The sequence below is a fragment of the Diospyros lotus genome, chromosome 12 (assembly GCF_014633365.1).
Source record: "Diospyros lotus cultivar Yz01 chromosome 12, ASM1463336v1, whole genome shotgun sequence".
Taxonomy (NCBI): domain Eukaryota; kingdom Viridiplantae; phylum Streptophyta; class Magnoliopsida; order Ericales; family Ebenaceae; genus Diospyros; species Diospyros lotus.
Window position 1 is genome coordinate 1,110,622 of NC_068349.1, and position 20,061 is coordinate 1,130,682.

Sequence of the window (20,061 nt, forward strand, 5' to 3'; positions counted from 1 at the left end):
GTGATTTCTCATATTTTATCACTTCCCTTATTTTAATTCGGCACTTAGCCTTATTTGTTGAATTATTATTCATTTGTTTTAATTTAAATTATCTAGAATTTTAATTGTTGTAAGTCTATGGGGGTTTGTATCGCCTCTACTCCCTTTGGGAATGATGCCGAACTAGGTTGGGAACTAGATTCCTAGAAGTGCGGGTTTATTTACAGTTTTTCTCAGGTTTATTTATGGTTCGGTTAGAGCTATCGACTAGTGGGGCAGGGGTCGACTGTTTGGTAATGTTGGGGTAGACTATTGTACAGCCCTGATGTGGACCATCGGGTGGACGCCCCTAGTCATTGGCCGTTGACCGATGCCGGGCACTGCTGACTAGCTCTGCCGATATGTGATTTACTGCATGATTATATATATTGTATTACTGTTCATGATTTGATATGTACATGGGTACGGGATGCACGTTGGGATATTCATTTATTGAGTATGCTTGGACACAGACATTCTACCTTGGTTAGGTTACATCCAGCACGGGCATATGCATCGCGTGTGGTTTACTATATGGGCGGAGCATGGCCTGATGCCTAGATGTATGGGCGCCATGTATCACATCGATACTCACTACGCCATTGCATTTTTATATGCATTACATGATTACCGGTAGTTATTAGTTCTCTGACGGGAGTACCGTTCCGAGGGAGCCTATGGCTCGGGTGTTGGGAGTACCGACATGGACGGGTGGCGAGAGTACCGACCAAGGATGGCGCGCACAGGTTTGCTGGAGGTATTTGTTACCATCCAGGGCAGCGACATGTTGGTATGGTTCTTGGGTGTCAGGTGTCTTATATGGGCCTCAAGGACCGGTATGTGCTTTTATTATGTGATACTATTAAATTATAGCGTCTCATGACTTGTGTGTACCTGAGGGTTGATTCTGGGAAGAGTTTATTGGATTTTTACAACCTTCAGCCTTTCTTTCCTTATGCTTGCTGAGTCTCTCGACTCACCTTGTTTTTCCATCATTTCAGGTAATGGCAGCGTGGGCCATGGCAAGGGAGTCATCTTTTAGTGGCAGAGTTGGTATGGTGTACAGGCAGTCCCGTCAATCCTTGTCAACTCTAATGTCTGAGTATGATTTACTCTATTATTTTGTACTGTGCCAAGTTTTTTCTCGATTCTCGTGTATGTCGGCACAGGAGTCTCTGTTCATTTATTTTTCTTGTGACCACTGTAATAACGGGGTACCCATAATGCATGCATGTGTTTAGCTTCGTTTTTGCTGTTTTTATTTTTGTGTATGCATGCTAGGGTGGTTATTGTCCTATGTTTTAGTTTTTTTCTCTTCCGTAGGCACTCCCATTCGGGTAGTCCGGGTCAATGGGCGGGGGTGCTTACAATTTTTTTTTATTTTTTTTTTTAAGGATATAACATCTCCAAGTAAACATAAACACAGTACCAGCTGGCAGCTTCAACAACCTTGACTTAACCAACTTGCTTGTGACTTAAACACTAAAGATAAAAATATATATATATAATTTATTTTTTTTACAAATTATATATATTTTTTATTTATGTATATATGTGAATCTTGTAAATATTGTTATTATATGACACCTAATATGTCAAGTTAATATGAATACACTCTTTTCAAATTAATTTTATATATTAAATAAAATTATATCTAAATTAATTAATTTAAACTTAATTACTAAAATTAAAAAATTTAATAAAATTAAAAATTGGCAGATTGTTTCATTTCCCGATTAACCCAAATAGGAAAAGGTCTGGGACCAGTTATAAGGTCACATAACGAGAATGTCATGTGTTCAATGGGAGAAAATGTAATACCCTGAGAGCTCAGAGGAGAATAGTATATATTGAGGATACGTAAGGAGGGAAACAACACCAGCTGAATACCTTTTGAACTGAATGCAAGCAAAGAACTCTGGGATTAAGCGTGATTGAGCTGGAGTAGTTCAAGGATAGATGACTCTTGAGAAGTTTGTGTAGCCCCATCAGGATAAGTTGTTCCGATCTTTTCTATCAATCGATGTGGGATGTTACAATATCTCAGGTCTATGAAGACTATTTCTCCATAAAATAATACAGCTAGTAGGTGATGTGTCACATTTAGGTTTATAAAATACAAAATATGTTATAATTGGTGAGATATGTGACACTTGTGATTCACTTTTATTCTAAAAAAAATATCAAAAATGAATTTATAAATAAACATAAAAATGAATTTGTAATACCCCATGTTCATATGAAATTACCACATGATTTCGATGAATTTAGGATATCGAAAAATTGGTTTGATAGTAGTTATACATACCGAATCGACTGCAGAGAATGCCTCAGATTGAAATTATTTAAGGAAAATTATATGATCTCGACGAGCGTATCGAGATAGGAATTATGGTATCGAAAGAAATCAAATTCGGAACGATTTTCGGTACAGCTAAAATACAGCTACCATTTAGGCTGTAAAACTAAATCGTCGTATGGGACTCCTAAAAAATCAACGGAACCCTAGGGGGGATTCGGTTTTGTGTAATGAGCAACCCTTCAGTGGTTTCGGAATGAAATAATAGCCCGGTAAGGACATTGGGGCAAAATCGTCCTTTTAATTAAGTTTCAAGTTATTAATTTTGCGTTTTCAGTGTTAAAATGCAATTTAATCCAGTGTTTGAGGATATAATTGAAATTATGGAGTTGCCCAAGTGATATTATGATAAAATTGGAGTTTAATATATAATTTTTTCTAATTTAAAGTGTAATAAATAGCTGTATATATATATATATATGCACGTGCATATGTGCGTGAATGAGGCAGCTTCTGTGAAGCTTTAATGGCTGAGATTTTTGGCTGAAAATTGGGAGATGGCAGCAGCGAGATTTGAGAAAGAAGATATGGCAGCCGAATTTGTGTGATTGTGCAATTAATGTGATCTAATATATATATATATATATCTATATCTATCTATGCATCTCGTACAACAGCTCACCTATAAATTGAGATGCATTTGGCCAAATTCAAAGCAGCAAGAAAATGGGAGTTGAGAGAGCATTCGGCCAAGAATGAGAGATTGAGGGAGAGACCGAGAGAAGCAAGGGAGAGAAAGAGGCCTTGGCCGAAGCCGGCCATGGCAGCCATAAAGGAATTGCGGCGAGCAGGGGAGGTCGACGGGTTGAGCAACGATGGCTGCGCGCGAGTTGGAGACGGCCTAGAGTTCGGCCAGAGATGGCCGAAATGAGCCACGATCGCAAGTCGGAAGCAGCCCAAAGCGAGGCCAGTAGCTAGGTGCGGCAATGGCCGCAACCTGGTGCGCCAAAGCAGCAACTAGCCGCGGTTGCAGCAGCCGCGAGTTGCTTCCAGCCAGGGCGGAGGCCGGTGCTCGACCAGCGGGAAGCGTCGGCAGCCGGTGAGGGCGGTGAGGCAGGCGTTGTCGGCGGCGAGGGGTTGCAAGCGGTGGCTGGGCGAGTGCACTGAAGCCGCACGCAGGAAAGAGAAGAAAAAAAAAAGAAGAAGAAGAAGAAGAAGAGAAAAAGAAGAAGAAGAAAAAGAAAAGGAAGAAGGAAAAGAAGGAAGAAGAAGAAGAAGAAGTTGCAGGTGGTTGTGCGGGAAGCAGGGGAGAGAAGGAGGAAGAAGAAGATGAAGTGGAGGGAAAAGAAAAAGAAAAAAGAAAAGAAAAGAAAGAAAAAGGAAGAAAAGAAAAGAAAAAGAAGAAAAATAGGAAAATGATGGGGAAAAATCCTAGAAAATCTCAAAAGATAGGAAACTATATTTTAGTGATATCCTGTAGATTTTAGTGAGAAAAACGGCCCAGGCACGCTTTTCGAGAATATGGCACGCATACCGAGGAAATCGAGGATGCTAAGTAAAGGTGAGTAAAATTTCCTAAAAAAATTTCAAAAATTTCAGAATATTATTTTATGAATTTTCGTAGTGAAATATTTGAGAAAACATTTTTAGAAATATTTAATTTGAAATTATTGAGTAAAAATAGGAAGAAATAGAGAAAAAATTATAGAAAATACCATAAATTATGGAAAAATAGGTTTTAATGTTTATTTAAATAATTATGGTAATTAGGATGCTTTAAGGTTGAATTTGAAGAGACTCGTGCAAATTTTGAGGATGACACGCAAATCGAGGCGATGCAAGAGGCAATGCGCGAATATCGAGGTAGCTCGATAAGCTTGAGAATGTAAGTGGTACTTTCTCGAAAATATTTTCATCATATTGACATGCCTTGATATGTATCCATCACGTAGAATGCATCCATGACTTGACTATGAAACGCATAAATATACGTTGATGTCATTGATCACACACATATGAGGTCGTAGGGAGTATGAACTGGCACCGCTGCCTTATCAAGGGTGCACCCATACACCCCGTCTTCGAAAGAGGTGGTCGCTAAAATGGTAGGCAACATGAGGGGTGCAGTTGACACCTACGATGAAAGACATTGCATACACGCAAGACATAGCATGATATACCCTTACTTAGATGTTTCTTCATCTAACTTGGGTTCGCCCCTAGAACATTCAACATTCCAATCGGGATTCGCAGTGATGATACAGAGGTTGAAGATGTGTAATGACGCGAGACACCAAAAAATGAGTAAATGTACCATGATATATTGAAATGTTAATTATATACGTTTTAATTTATTTTCAGCACGTTTTGAGAAATATTAAAGATATAAGAATTTATTTATAATTCATATTAAGATATCAGGTTTCGATCATTGTTTCCGCATTCAATATGTACAATGATTCTCTCTCGAGAAAAATATTTGAGAATTCTGGGACGGATTCGAGGAATGATGCGGTTTAGTTTAGTGTTTGAAGAAAAATTTTATTGTCCTAGAATTGTTCCAATTTATAATGCGCCTGAAAAAGCGGGGCGTTACAATTATGAAGTTAGGTAAAAACTATTATAATTTTTTTGGAATTATTATAAAATTAAGTCAATTTATAGAAATTATTTATCAGACTATTTTTTTTTTTTTTTAAGGATATAACATCTCCCCGTAAACATAAACACAGTACCAGCTGGCAGCTTCAACAACCTTGACTTAACCAACTTGCTTGTGACTTAACCAGTAAAGATAAAAAATATATATAATTTATTTTTTTTAAAAAATTATATATATTTTATTTATATATATATAAATTTTGTAAATATTGTTATTATATGACAGCTAATATGTCAAGTTAATATGAATACACTCTCTTCAAATTAATTTTACATATTAAATAAAATTATATCTAAATTAATTAATTTAAACTTAATTACTAAAATTAAAAAATTTAATAAAATTACAAATTGGCGGATTGTTTCATTTCCCGATTAGCCCATAAAATAAAATAAGTAGCTTCCAATGCAGAAAAGAAGGCGGCTTCCTAGCATGTGGGATGCAATCATGATGTTATTATGACAAAATATATATATATATATATATTAAAGAAAAAAATTAATCTATATTTTCTACCGAATATTATTAATTAATTAAACTGGGAGACTTCGTCTCAATACAGCTGAAATATTAAAATTGATGAAGAGTGTTATAATAATTAGAATAAATTCGTTTTTTTTTTTTTTTGAAGTTTGTAAAATCGAAAGTTAAGATTATCTAAAATATTTTCAAAATTGTTGTATTAATCAAACTAACTATCTCAAGAGCAATATAATGAGAAGTCTGGGAGCCATTCAATGAATTTGGAAAGGTAGGGATAATGACGGGGGTGGAGAGAAACGGATGGCCGTGTTTGTTTATTATTATTAATTGTTATAGTAATCAATAGGACCCACTTGTCAAAGGGCGTGTTTGTGTGTGGCCAACTGGCCATATAATTGGAATCACGACAAAGAAACGACATGAGTTATAGTAATCAATAGTACCCACTTGTCAAAGGGCGTGTTTGTGTGTGGCCAACTGGCCATATAATTGGAATCACGATATAATTGGAATCACGACAAAGAAACGACATCAGTTATAGTAATCAATAGTACCCACTTGTCAAAGGGCGTGTTTGTGTGTGGCCAACTGGCCATATAATTGGAATCACGACAAAGAAACGACAGTCGCCTCAAAGTTTAAGGCTGGACTGCAGTTTTGTTCCCTTCACCCACGTGTTGGGCCCAGCCCACTGGCTACAGTTCCCACCGCCTCCTCTTCTCCCAGTTCCGCCGTGTCCTTTTCCTCCTCGCTCCAAACATCACCTCAATCCAATCGTCCCTATCTTTTTCAATTAAATGTCATTTTCAACACCAAGAGCACATTTGTTAAAATGAGTAAGATGAGAAATATCAAAATAAGATTGGAATATATTTTAGATTAAGATATGAAATAATCAAAATAAGACTGGAAAGTATTGCAAGATTTTTATCAAGTTATTTGTTAAAGTTTTTAAAATGCACTAAAGGATATAAATATCTTTTTTTTCTTATCTATAAAGACCAAGATATGCTTATCTTGAGAGGGAAGAGAAAAGTATATCTTGAAAGATCAAGATGAGAGGTCATTAATGTTTTTTTTAAGAATTTTCAGATAAATTTAACAAACATGTTGAAAATTATAGAAGTTTGGGATACATCCCATATCTTGATTTTTCTGTCCCATATCTTGATTAACAAACGCCCCCTAAAAAAAATGATATAATAATTTCGCTAATTTCTGTAATTAGGTTTTGTTATAATAGAATTTTTATTTTTATTTTTAACTTATTGATTTAAATGGCTTGCACTATTTTTTTTTTAAATATTAAATATAAAAAAAATTCAAGCTTTAGAAGGGATATAGTTGAAGCAATTATTTTGAATTTTGGAGCGGGAGCAGTGGGCCCCACCCAGTCCAACATGGAGGCTAAAGTTTCGTCTACAGTTATTAGCATGTGTCCACAAAGTTTTTATCTATAAACTCACAGATAGTGCCATGCTGTTGCTGTGTTTGCTTTTCTAATAAAATTTTTGTAGTCATAAAAGTTTTTCAAAAAATATTTTTTTTATTTAACCATAGAAAATATTTTTTATTTTCTAAAATAGTGCTTTCAATTGATGATTTAAGAAAACAAAATAGAGAAAAAAGTAAAAAAAAAAAAAAATGTAACCACAAACTCTAACGAGTACTCAAGTAAAATCTCAATTTATTTTTAAAATAATACAAAAATCAATTAGTCCATAATTTAACAGAAATTTAATTATTTTTGAATAAAAAATAAATTAATTTCTAATTTATCTTTGAATCATTGAAGTAAATTCATTTTCAAAAACTTGATTGAATTTTCCTTTTTTTTTTTTTGATTGAATTTTCAAACACTTTTTTTAATTTTCTTATTTTTTTCAATAAATATGGTTATCCTTTGTATTTTTAAACATTATATTTGCACTTCTAATTTCAAAAGTTAATTTTTTTTTATGTAAATAAGAATTTGATTGGAAAAAAACCGATAAGCGTTTACAACTTAAAGATAGGGCATATCTCAAACTTCACAACTAAAATAAAAAATACAAGAAAAGATATAAACTACTAATATATATATATACAAATATCACAAATTTTTTTTATTCTGAATCAATCCAGCATAACACTTCCCTAAGCGTTATTTGAGCTTTTGAAATTTTATTGTTTCCTGTTTGGATTAGTGGTGAGATATGTGATAACCTGTGATTCACTTTTAAAAAAAAAAAAAATTAAAAATGAATTTATAAATAAACATAGAAAATGTTATGTATACAAATAAGTCTCACAAGTAACTCCTACAAATTTTGATATGAAACACATAAATTCATAATAATTTTACTCAAAATTGATAATAATTTATAGTAATGAATAGAATTATATATTGTAATTTTAAATAGAATTATTATGAAGTTAGGTAAAATTATTATAAATTTGTATGGAATTATTATAAAATCAAGTCAATTTATAGAGATTACTTATCAGACTATTTCTTTTTTTTTCTTTTTTAAGGATATAACATCTCCCAGCAAACATAAACACGGTACCAGCTGGCAGCTTCAACAACCACCAGCTGGCAGCTTCAACAACCATAAGATGACCTTGACTTAACCAACTTGGTGTGTTTGATTATAATTGTTTTTTATTAAAAATGTCATATGGATGAAAATTTTTTTATGCTTACATATTTGATTGTTTAATATTTTTTATTAAAAAATTTTATGGTACAATACATTGAAACATATTTTAGTCAATTTTTCATAAAAAAATTGCAACTAGCAAAGGTGATAATTATTTTTTATAAAATTAAAAAAATATTTTTCTTTTTTATCTTTTTCCAATCAAACACACAATGGTACAGTTCATCAAGGATGACAAATCTGTGGTGCATTTGTACTTATATTCTAATTTATAGTTAACCTTGACTTAACCAGCTTGTAGTGTATTTATAGTTGTCCGATGCTACAGTTTATCAATCAAAGGTGACAAATCTTGCAAGCTACAGCTAGCGAACGGAGAAATGGGCAGTATGGTGGTGGAGATGCAACCCATGCTCTACAACCCCGAACAATCGGGGAGGACGGAAACGTCCATCTACAAAGTCCATCCCTTTATCTCAAACATTAACAAGACAGCCTACCAACCTCGAGTGGTGTCGTTCGGGCCGTACCACCACGGGGAGCCTCAACTGGCATGGATGGAGGCTCACAAGCTGCATGCTTTCTTTAATTGCATCAATCGATCAAGTCGAACCCAAAAAGATATCTTTGACCTCATAATGAAAATGGCTAAAGAGTTGAAGGAATCGTACGATTCCCTCGACTCTAAATGGCAAACAAACGATGATAATTTCGTGGACATGATGATCTTGGATGGGTGTTTCATACTTGAATTACTAGATGTCTACAAGGAGGAAAAGTATTATCTCGGCAATGATCCCGTCTTCAGCCAACATGGAGAGCTCTATGTCATGCCATTTATTAGGGCCGATATGTTGATGTTGCAGAATCAATTACCAATGTCGCTTCTGCTCAAACTCAAACATATTCTACAAGATGCTGAGGTATACATTGAGTGCTTTTCTCATTCTTTTTTAAAAATAAATAGGATTTAAATATCAATCACTAATTCAATTCATAAGATTTCATATGAGATTTGAACTACATTATGAATTGATCTAAACTTGAGATTTTTGTACAATCAAAACAAAAGTAATTATCCTAGGACTTGATCAGAAAGATGTCACTCCAATACTTCAACCAGAAAAGAATTTGGGAGATAGTTTACAAGCATGTAAGAGTAATGTAGACTATCATACATTTGGCTCACCCTTCGAGATCTTTCTATACCTTTCAAATTGAGCTTTATAATGAGGATCATAAGGGAAATTAGTTGGCCTTGCTCATGTAATTGATTTCTTCTACTTTTGCGAGTTTGAGATTAATTTGGATAGAAATTATGAAATTATTAGGACATGTGATATAGAGGGATCTTGAGATGCCTGCCCAATGTCAACCTTAAATCCTAATTATTGCATCACATTGGGAGATTTTCTGATTAGAATTATCTTTGAAAAAAGGCTTCACATATAAGTACTTTGAAACTTTCTCATGCTTAAACTATGCTTCTAACAATTATTCTTATCTAACCTTTGAGGATATTTTTGGTGCCTATTTTCTACATGACTTTGGCTATTTCACCTTATTCATCGTCAAGTAATTTGGAAGTACAATTTATTTGAAATTTAGGTTCTTCGTGCTAATTGAGTATTCAAAGTCAAATCATAAGTTGACGAGGAGTTTGACTTTTTAAAATAACTTTTGTAACCTTACACTTTGTCTTATATGGATTTTCTTATTTTTTCTAACATTATCAATAAAATATTATTGTGTTTACTTATAAAGTACATACACTTTCTATGGGTTGACATATTGGTATCAGACACTACAACACGTATGAGACAAACTCACATGACATCTCTGATACTTTCTTAAAATTTTTCATAAGGTCATGGGAGGGGACACTTGTAAGACAGTGTTATTTATTTATTTCTCTTCACTTTTATTGACTTGGTAATTACATGATTATTTTATTTTTTCATGTTTTGGTTGCATGATCGTTCGGTTTTCATATTATTCATGCTTCTGTTCTCTAAAACCTCGACTAGATATGTGATTGTTAACTAAAATATTGGAGTTATTCATTTAGAATTTTAACTTTTGAATTTTAAATGTATATTTACCACTTCAAAATATACTTATCGAAATCTTTTGAGACTTTGTTATGTTTTAAAATATAAAATAATATTTTATTAATTAACATTTCTCCACAATGTCATGAGCATATCTCGTGTGTCCTCATGTCCTGAATTCATGTCCAGGGTTTCATACTTGTTTACCCCTCACATTATTGAGCCAAAATTTGTTGTCCCAGCTGGCTGTCCCCTTCTCTGTCCATCCAATAAAAATCAGTCAAGTCACCCACTTAACACACATTGGATGGATAGAGAAGGGGATAGCTAACTAGGACAGCACATCTTGGCTCCACATTATTTGTGCAGCCTGACATTGAAGAATTGAATAAGAGCATACTTTTTTTTCTCTATTACGACATTAGCAAGTACTCAGAGATGGGCAAATGTTTGCACGTGCTCGACCTCTACCGCAAGGGTCTACTGCACACACACAACGAACATGAAAATGCAGCCTCCCAATCTGCAAATGAAAAAGAAGGCAACTACCCAAAGATGGGAAAATATTGTTTGAACACGGTTGGCTCCTACTACAATCGCCTGGTCCATAAGCAACACACACCTGGAGATGTAGCCCCCCAATCTGCAAATGAAGCAGAAGGCTTCCACCCAAAGATGTGCAAATGTTTTCACGAGCTTAAACTCCGCTACCAGCGCCTGGTCCACATACAACACACACCTGGAGATGCAGCCCCCCAATCTTCAAATCAAGGAGTTAGAAAGAATAGGGGAGTCGGCCACAACGTCGTTCGCCCAGCCACAGAGCTCCACGAAGCCGGTGTCCGCTTCATTAAAAGCGAAAGCAAAAGTCTCTTGCGCATCACCTTCGACAACGGCACCTTGAAACTTCCCAATTTCATAGTTGCTGATTCTACTGAATCAATGTTCTTGAATCTCATAGCCTTCGAGCGTTGCCACATCCCCGCTGGCAACGACATCACTTCTTTCATCGCGTTCATGGACTGCATCATCGACGATAGTCTAGATATCAAACTTTTGAGCTCGAAAGGAATTATTGACAACATCATTGGGACTGACAAGGAGGCAGCCGATTTGTTCAACACAATGTCTAAGGGTTTAGTCTTGGATTTGAACGAAAACCTTCACAAGGTGTACACGAATCTCATTGACTACAGCAACACGCGTTGGCATAAATGGCGCGCTAATCTAACTCAAACTTACTTCAGAAATCCGTGGGCAATTATTTCTGTCATCGCAGCCTTCCTTCTCCTCTCTCTTACTACAGTGCAAACTATCTTCTCCATCCTAAATTAATTTGAAGTGTTATTTGTAAAATTTTAATGTGTGAGTATTATTAAAAATATCATAATTATTGTCTAAATAATATGTCCATAAATTAATTGTTCAATCAGGAAGTGCAATAAAACCTCGAGGGAGTTTCACTGTTCTATTTTTTAGCTTAATATTTTTAATTGATACGTATCTACATTTGTATCTCATTTTTTTGACTTAAATGCACTAAAAGATAAGGTATTTACTCAGTTTTAGTTAACCTGGGACTAAACCAGATTGGGATTGAAATTTCTAAAAATCTCAAATTGAAAACTGGACTGGTTTGATTTGGGCCAATCTTAACCGGTTATGAATAATTTTTTCTTACACATTTTTTTATATATATCACTCAAACAAAAATTTTCATTAAAAAATCTAAACAAAAATCAACTACCTTACATTATAATAATACATTATATGTATATCATATTATTTTATTATTAATAAGTAATATTAATTATTTTGAACCAATTGATTCTTGGATTGATCTCGAACAAGATTGGATAAAAAACTAGTAAAAATGTGAAACAAAAACCAAATCGGTTGGTTTGGACCAATTTTCTAATTCATGTCAGAATTTGAACACCCCTACACTTAGATATAATTATTTTCGTCTCTTATTGAAATGTATATTTTCTAATTTCAACACTTACCACAATGTAAATTGGTCATATTGCATACGGAACAATTTAATTCTTTAACAAGTTGAGTAAGATCCGAAAGCTTGTTTATCTTTAAGGAATTTAGAGTTTATATGGCCGATTTAAGATGTCTTAAGCAAAATTTATGCTAGAACCCTTATTTGTAATATGACTCTAGTGTATGGTTTAAGAGTGATACCAAACTCATATTCCTGGGGCCATCTTGATGACCATGCTCCTAATGGTGATAGAAGAGGGCAACGACGACACATGGTCATTCGAATACTCTCTAAGTATATTTTATATAAGAGTTTTAAAACTAATTCACATCACATGTCACCATAGAATTAACTAGTAATTGATTTAATAAGCCATCACTAGTAATAACAGCCGCGCTCTGCTTTGCTTGGTTAACAAAACAACAATTGTTGTGATTTAGGATCTTAAGTCTTAAGGTTGTTTTCTGTTACGTAAATTCTTCAAATTTGAATTTGGGTTTTATCTAGATTTTTTGTTCAATTTAGGATTTTAAAACATCGATAAAAACATTAAGATCACATATACCATAATGGTTAATGTGATATCAAATTTAAGAAAACAATAATTTATAATCTTTTTTTAAATATAATGATTAATTTGATCTTAAATTTAAAAATATAATACTTTATTTAATAATTTTTAAAATGAAACAACCCAATCTAACTCCCAGCCAAAGCAGAAGAAAATAAATATTTCAAATAATTTGAATTTATTCCCCTCTCTCAAAAGTTGTTTTATTTGGCTAAAGTTGCTAACCGGCTATTTCAAACATATTGGGTTTGCATCACTAGCTTTCTAGTGGGTCAAATTCATATTTTTATTTATGCACTTTCACGTTTTCTTTCATATGATTACTTAAATTTTTCATTAACTTGATTATATTTTTGGACAATGCATTTTTGAATAATTTAATCCATATACTTTTTTTTTGTGACAAATTAAATTTTTATTGTTTCAATTATATCATTGGATCATGTATTTTTGAGTCAATTACAAACTTTAAAAATGTAATGGAAAGAACAGAAATGCAATTAGATCATGTATTGGTGAGTTGTGCAATTAACTCTAAAATGTATAGTCCAAGTGTAATTGAAATAACGAGAAATTTAAATTGTTATATAAAAAAAATTATGTATTAAATTATCAAAAAACATATTATCTATAAATATCATTGAAATAACAAAAAAAAAATCGTATGATCGGATAAAAAAATGAGAAACTACAGAAGTTAAATTATGGATTTAGCCCATTGGAGTGGGAACATAAATTACCGGTCCAGGTTTAGCTGCGTTCCTTCATTTGGCTAAATTGAGAATTGATTTGAAATAAAATGATTAGTTTATCTTTAATAAATTAATTATTTAGATATAATAATTATCTTTTAATAGGAAATAAATAGAATCCTTTACGTAACATAATCGTTTCACCATGACTTCATATAAAGGAAGATGCTTCTAAGAGTAAATGCTATTTAAATATCTGAGTGTGATATTTTAGTTAGCGTAACATAAAATATAAAACATTAATATAGAATATCATTATAGGTGTCATAAAAAATAAGTATAGAGACTTCTAATTTTGTATTTATTACAAATTTGTTTTATTTGATTAATAAAATAAGTATAGAAACTTGTAATTTGTTCTCAAATTTATTACACTATTGAAGAATGTAATTATTTGATTAGTATATCATTTAGTTGATTAATTTTTTAATTATTTGATTAATTTTATTTCATCATATAATCGAGTAATATAAGTGTATAATCAATTAATCCCTTAAGTTTTTAGGTCTTGGTCGATTCAAATAACAATTAGTCAAGTACAGCTTTGTTATTCAACCAAAACATTTCCTTATTTGATTAAAAAAATATTACTCTACTAAATTTAAATGTTCGTTGATTAAACTTCAAGTGTATTAAAATTTTACATTTAAATTCTCATTATCAAAATATTCTCAAAATCAAGCACAACGTAAATTACAGTAATCAATATATTAACAATAAAGAAAAAAGTTTCTATATTCCATAATGAATATGAGCTAACCCAAACTCAACTCAAATGGGTAGATTTGAAAATTTTAAGTTGCGTTTTATTTGGTGTTTTCAAATCATTTTTAATTATCAATTTTTTAAAATAATGAAAATAAGTTTACTTTGTCATTTTTTAAAATTAAAAAAAATATAAAGAAAACCAAATGTTGTTTTGGTTGTTTTTAGTCAAAACAATCTCTAAATCCAAAACATGGAAAATACAATTCATTTTTTATATTTTGACTCTAAAAAAGAAAAGGGAAAAAATTATTCATAAATTTTAAAAATAAAATTATATTTATTTAAAATTTAAAAAATATAGCATATCTATATTATAATTAAAAATATAGGATAACATATAATATATTATTAAGTATATTACATATATTATGTATAATAATATTTAATATAAATTATCACTTAGATGTCAATAATTTATTAATCAAATTTATTATTTTATTTTAATAGTAAAGTTTTATTATAAAGAGTTAATTTTATCATTTAATAATCAAATACATTGAATAAAATATCATAAAATAATTTTTCTCAAAATTCTAAAGTAAATGCATATTTTAATTTTCTGTTTTAAGAAATAATTTTTTTAAAATAATAAAAAAAACACATTTTAATTTTCTAAAAATAGACTATCAAAATAGAAAATTAAAAATAAATTTAAAACTCAAAATTAAAAATTAAAAATATAAAGAGTACGTAACCTTAAATTTTCTCGATTTGATGCACACAAATTAAAAAAAATAAAAATAACTTTGAATAAGGTGAGAAAAGGAATGCTTACACGTAATTTTTAAATTGTTTTATTTTATTTTATTACATAAAATATTATTTTCTTATCTCAATATATATTTTTTCAAATAAAAATTTAATCTTTAATTGAGCTCATCCCATTGTCAAATTTAATTTTATGATACTTTACTATTGATATTTTATTTTTAAAATATTTAGATTACATTCCTTTTATTATTTTCAACTCATTTCAAGTTTTTTATTTTTATAAAATAATGAAAATACGTTCTTTTTTTTATTTTTAAAAATATATTTTTGAAAATAAAAAAAATATATAAAGAAAACTCATAACAACAAAAAGTTGTTTTGAGTATTTTCATAAAAAACAAACTCAAAATTCAAAACACATTTATTTATTTATTTATTCATATTTTATAATTGTAATGAGAAAAAATATTATAAAATTCATTAACTTTAAAATATATATTTTTTAATAATATATTAATATTAAATATTTATAATTTACTGAATAATCAAATTTATTGAATAAAATATCATTAAAAAATTATTTTCAAAATTTTAAAGAGAACGTGTTTTCTAATTTTCTGTTTTAAAAAATAATTTTTTAAAATGACAAAGATAACGTGCTTTCAATTTTCTAAAATTAGACTACTAAAATAAAAAATTAAAAAATGAATTTTAAATTAAAAATTAAAAAATAAAAAGAACGCAATCTTATTATTTTATTAAATCTTCAAAATTAGTTTATTGTCAATGCCTTGTTGCATTATTTCACTTTTTGTATATATCAGAAATAATTTGAGATTTTAAAGTATTTATATGATAGAAAAATATGAGATGTGTTAAGGTGTCCTAATTTTAAAATATATTAAAGTTTAACGGGAGTTGGGTTAGGTTTTTGTAAGGACCCGTTCCCGAAAGTCCCGTAAACACAAGAGTTTTGAGAACGCCCTCACGGAAATGGATACAGATACAAACTTCAACAAAACATCTCAAAAGAGATTTTCACTAATATACACACCTGAAGCAAAAATCTTATAATATACATTCTTTGATGACAACATTAGGGCTCACATGCCCGCACACACAAAAACACCATGTCTAGCATAGCAAGACAATATCCTTCCTGGACTCAATACAAGACAAAACATCCAAGAATCTTCCAGTTAGGGTGCCTCTGTACACAACATCTAACATAGGGAGAACTAAGTTTGGTCCCATCCTCAACTGCTTTTCCACGCTTACCTGGAATGATGTAAAGCAAGAGTGAGTCACAAAACTCAGCAAGTGTATATATAAAAAAGATAGCAGGGTTGATAGTTGACTCGCCCATAAATATACCAACCCATGATATGTATCGCATATCAAACCATGCCATGTACCACAATGCCAAATCATAACGTAAATGCATCAATGCATACACATAGTCCTTGGGGTCCACATAAGACAAGACACACACTGGCCCCCAAGTCCCGCATACAAACCTGTTGTAATCTAATATAGGCTATTGTAGACTTCCAAGGTATACACCAGATCATTCCTCGAAGTCTAAAAGTACACCCATGGAGTATACACCAGATCATTCCCCATCAGGCCCAAACAACTTCCACATCCAAAGACTCCCGAGGTGTACACCAGATCATTCCCCAGAGTCCCATATCCTTAACATGCAATGCAACCAATAAAGAAATACACGACTTATGCAGCATAAACGTGATGTCAAGGCCCCCATAAGCCAAACATCAGACCATGCTACGCCCACATAAGAACTCACATATACACATACTCCATGTGTCCATGCTCACCTATAATACACAGGTCGGTACTCACAAGCCAACCATGTCATGCCAATGCTCACGCCACCACTAAACACAAAACATGATCATAGATGTATGCAAACCCATAGCCCAATGTCCCAATGCATCACCATGCAATGTGTAATAATAAATAAATCAAAATATAACACCACCCCAAATAGAAACCATCTGGAACCTACCCCGATAAGGTTCAGCATCATTCCACAAAGAAATGTATGGAGAAATAAACCTACTTGGCTAGCAAATACAAAATGCATTAGCAATGCTCAGGGAACCTCTTCTATTCTCATAAAGAATTACATCTAAAAGCATTTTAATCTTGCCTATCAGTGAATCTCATCATACTCCAATGATGCCCCAAAATAAACTATTTATCTCTCGAACATTGGGGTAAAGCAAATTTCTCAAGTGGAAGAACTCCACATTCCATGCCAAGATTAGCTGGATTGCTACGGCCTCAAAACATATTCAAATTATCTAAAATACATTCTAAAACAAACCTTAATAAGCCTAATTTTTTTGTACAAAAAATGGATTTCAAGTTGGACAAGGCCACAAATAGTTATGCCTTAAACACCAAAACATTATTGGGTTGGAATTGAAGATTTTAATTTCTAGCTTCTAGTTTATCGAGCTTTAACTCATCCAATTTTTGTCCAAATACCCACAAATTATATACCAAATCGATGCTTATCGAGTCTAGTTTATGAAACTTAAAACGATTAATTAATCAGATATCTAAACAAAAATTTCTGACTAAAATAGTAGAGGGTGCGCAATATAGTCTATTGTGGGAGTCGACTTTTGACACCCTAGGAGTCGACTTTAGAGGCACAATCGACTCCTACATCCCTAGAGGCGATCTAGCCGAGAACTCCTTTATGCAGAGTCAACTCTTAACACCCCAGAGTCTACTCTTGAACCTCTAGATCCCAAAAATGACGAGCAACACACCCCTAAACTCCTTCAAACCCCTTCCAAACCTTCCAATACTCCAATAAACTCTAATTCCACCATAATCCCTCATCCCAAAGGGTGCTACAACCTCTATTTCAAGACCCAAATGAAACCAATAAAATCAAACAAAGGGTTTGAGAGATTTACAACAATTTTTACATAGCTTTCCAAATCAAGATTTTCTTGAACAATACCAAAACTAAAGGAATCAAAGGGAAGAAAAAAGAGTTTAGAACTTGCCTTTAGAACCTTTTTCTTTAGGATTCCACTTGAAGAGCAACCACAACAAAAGCAATACTTCACTCTACACCCAAAAACTAAGAAAAATAAGCAAGGAAAGAAGAAGGGGAACAAACCCAACTTGATCAACCTCTCTTGGAAGCACAAAATCAAGAAGAAATAGGAAAAGAAAGAACCCTAGTTCACTTTGGCTCTTCTTCTCTCCCGTTCAGCTCTCTTTCTCTCTTCTCCAATTTGCTTTTTAATCAATGAAAAACAAGCCCTCCTCACTTATATATATATATCCCATATCTTCATAATTACAAAACTACCCTTACACACAATAACTTAAATGGAAAATGCTTATATGCAAATAATACCTTGGTTTGATTTAGACGCCACAAACTTTTCAAATAATCACCACACACATACCTTGCAAATAATTGTGGGTCTCACTTCTTCTTAAGTCAAGCGTTTGACTTCTACACATTTCTATTTCCTTTGCACAACACCTAAAAATATCATGCATAATTCCTCACAATTCTCTAAGATTATTATCCAAATAAATTAATTAGTTTGAGTTCATACACTTCACTGATACCCGGAATTGGTCGTTACAGTTTTGGCCCATAATATAAAGGACATGGAATAGGGGTTTTTTTATTTTTTATTTTTGATATACATAAAATAATAAATACCGAATAAAATGGGATAAGGATTGTTGGGAGTTTTAGTGATAAATCTTAATTAGTCTTGAAGATTATTTCCTATTCTTAATTGATTTTTTGTTTAGTCTGTAATCTTATTTTATAGTCAGTTGGAAACTATTGTTAGGTAAGAAAACCTTAGTCTTGGTGGACAAGGAAATCTTAACCTTGTTGAACAAGTCTATAAATAGGATGGTTAGCTTGTTAGTTAAGTGGAGCAAATCACTTGTGAGAGACCGGTGAGAGTTAGGAATTAGGTGTAATTGAGATTTGGGTTTAAAGAGAGAATATTAGGCTTTGTAGTTGTAAACTTTACTATATAGTGATATTTTTTTCTATCGTCCTAACGGCCGTGATTTTTCCTTTTTAGGGTTTTTCAGATAAAATCTCTTATGTTTGAGTGTGATTGGATCATCTTGTATTTTTTCTCTTCTTATTCTTCAACAAGGATTAAACCGATGTTTTCTAAGTTGAGGGTTTCCCTTTGCAAGCCCTTATCATCGTTTTGTCATAGTTTACTGCTACTCTTTATCTCTCTAGCCATTCCCTTATCATCGTTACCTTTTGTTGTTCAATTGCCCAGTGCTACCGTCAATTCACAACTCCGATTACTTAGTGTCACGGTGCCATCGATTCACAAACATGAATCGACAATTCTGTTCTCGATACTATCATTTTTGAGTAACACGAATCGATTCACAACTCCAATTTCTCAATGCAACAATTTACATGCAATACGAATTGTTGCTACTCTTTGTCGCCGTCGATTCACAAACACAACTCTGATTGTTCGGTGCCGCTTAAACACATGTTTACCTTCGTCACAGCTTGAATAACAGTTGGATTTTGTGTTAATTACTTTAATCTTGTTCTTTCAACGGCTCGGTCTCATATACTACACGTGTGTGTGTGTAAAAGAAAAATAATGATGGTTAATTGCCCAAGCTTTTCCTCAATTTCTTTGATCATTATTGAGAGATCTCACCCAATTTCAAAGAGCACAAGATATTAATTGAACCAAAAATATTTAATTTCAACGAATCCCTCTATCAATCAAATAAAGACAAAGCGTGACCATACGCAAATTCTACCAAAAAAGAATGGCTATTATAATTTCCCATCTTTACATCTTACATTTCCCCGGGTTTTTCCGTCTCTTATTAATTACTTTCAATTTGGTCGATCTATGAATGATTCAATTGTTCTTGATGCTGATCTACATGTCTACCTATCTACATATGTCTGTATTGAGTTAATAAATTTGGTTGTTCCACATGGGTTATGGATTTATACCTCCCATCCGTACAAGCTAGGTTCCACAAAAATAGAAACAGGAAATGAATATCACACGAAACAGAAATGGGGAAAATAAAAAAAA

At 32.2% G+C, this 20,061-nt stretch overlaps 1 protein-coding gene and 1 long non-coding RNA gene across 2 annotated transcripts; both read left to right on the top strand.

The window, feature by feature from the left end:
* The first annotated feature begins 2,720 nt into the window (after nt 1-2,720).
* LOC127786988 (uncharacterized) lies at nt 2,721-4,677 on the top strand. The gene is made up of 2 exons (XR_008020088.1): nt 2,721-3,878; nt 4,088-4,677. It is a non-coding gene; the product is annotated as an uncharacterized LOC127786988 (long non-coding RNA).
* Nucleotides 4,678-8,445: 3,768 nt separating this feature from the next.
* On the top strand, nt 8,446-11,597 carry LOC127787154 (UPF0481 protein At3g47200-like). The gene is made up of 2 exons (XM_052315056.1): nt 8,446-9,027; nt 10,525-11,597. The coding sequence occupies exons 1-2, from the start codon at nt 8,485-8,487 to the stop codon at nt 11,488-11,490; spliced, it is 1,509 nt and encodes a 502-aa protein (XP_052171016.1). The 5' UTR covers nt 8,446-8,484; the 3' UTR covers nt 11,491-11,597.
* Nucleotides 11,598-20,061: the final 8,464 nt, after the last annotated feature.

Excerpts from the sequence above, each read along its gene's own strand:
- LOC127787154 (XM_052315056.1), top strand. The coding sequence starts at position 8,485 with ATGGGCAGTATGGTGGTGGAGATGCAACCCATGCTCTACAACCCCGAA. Across the intron at positions 9,028-10,524 it reads ATATTCTACAAGATGCTGAG|CCTGACATTGAAGAATTGAA; the intron begins GTATACATTGAG and ends TTATTTGTGCAG.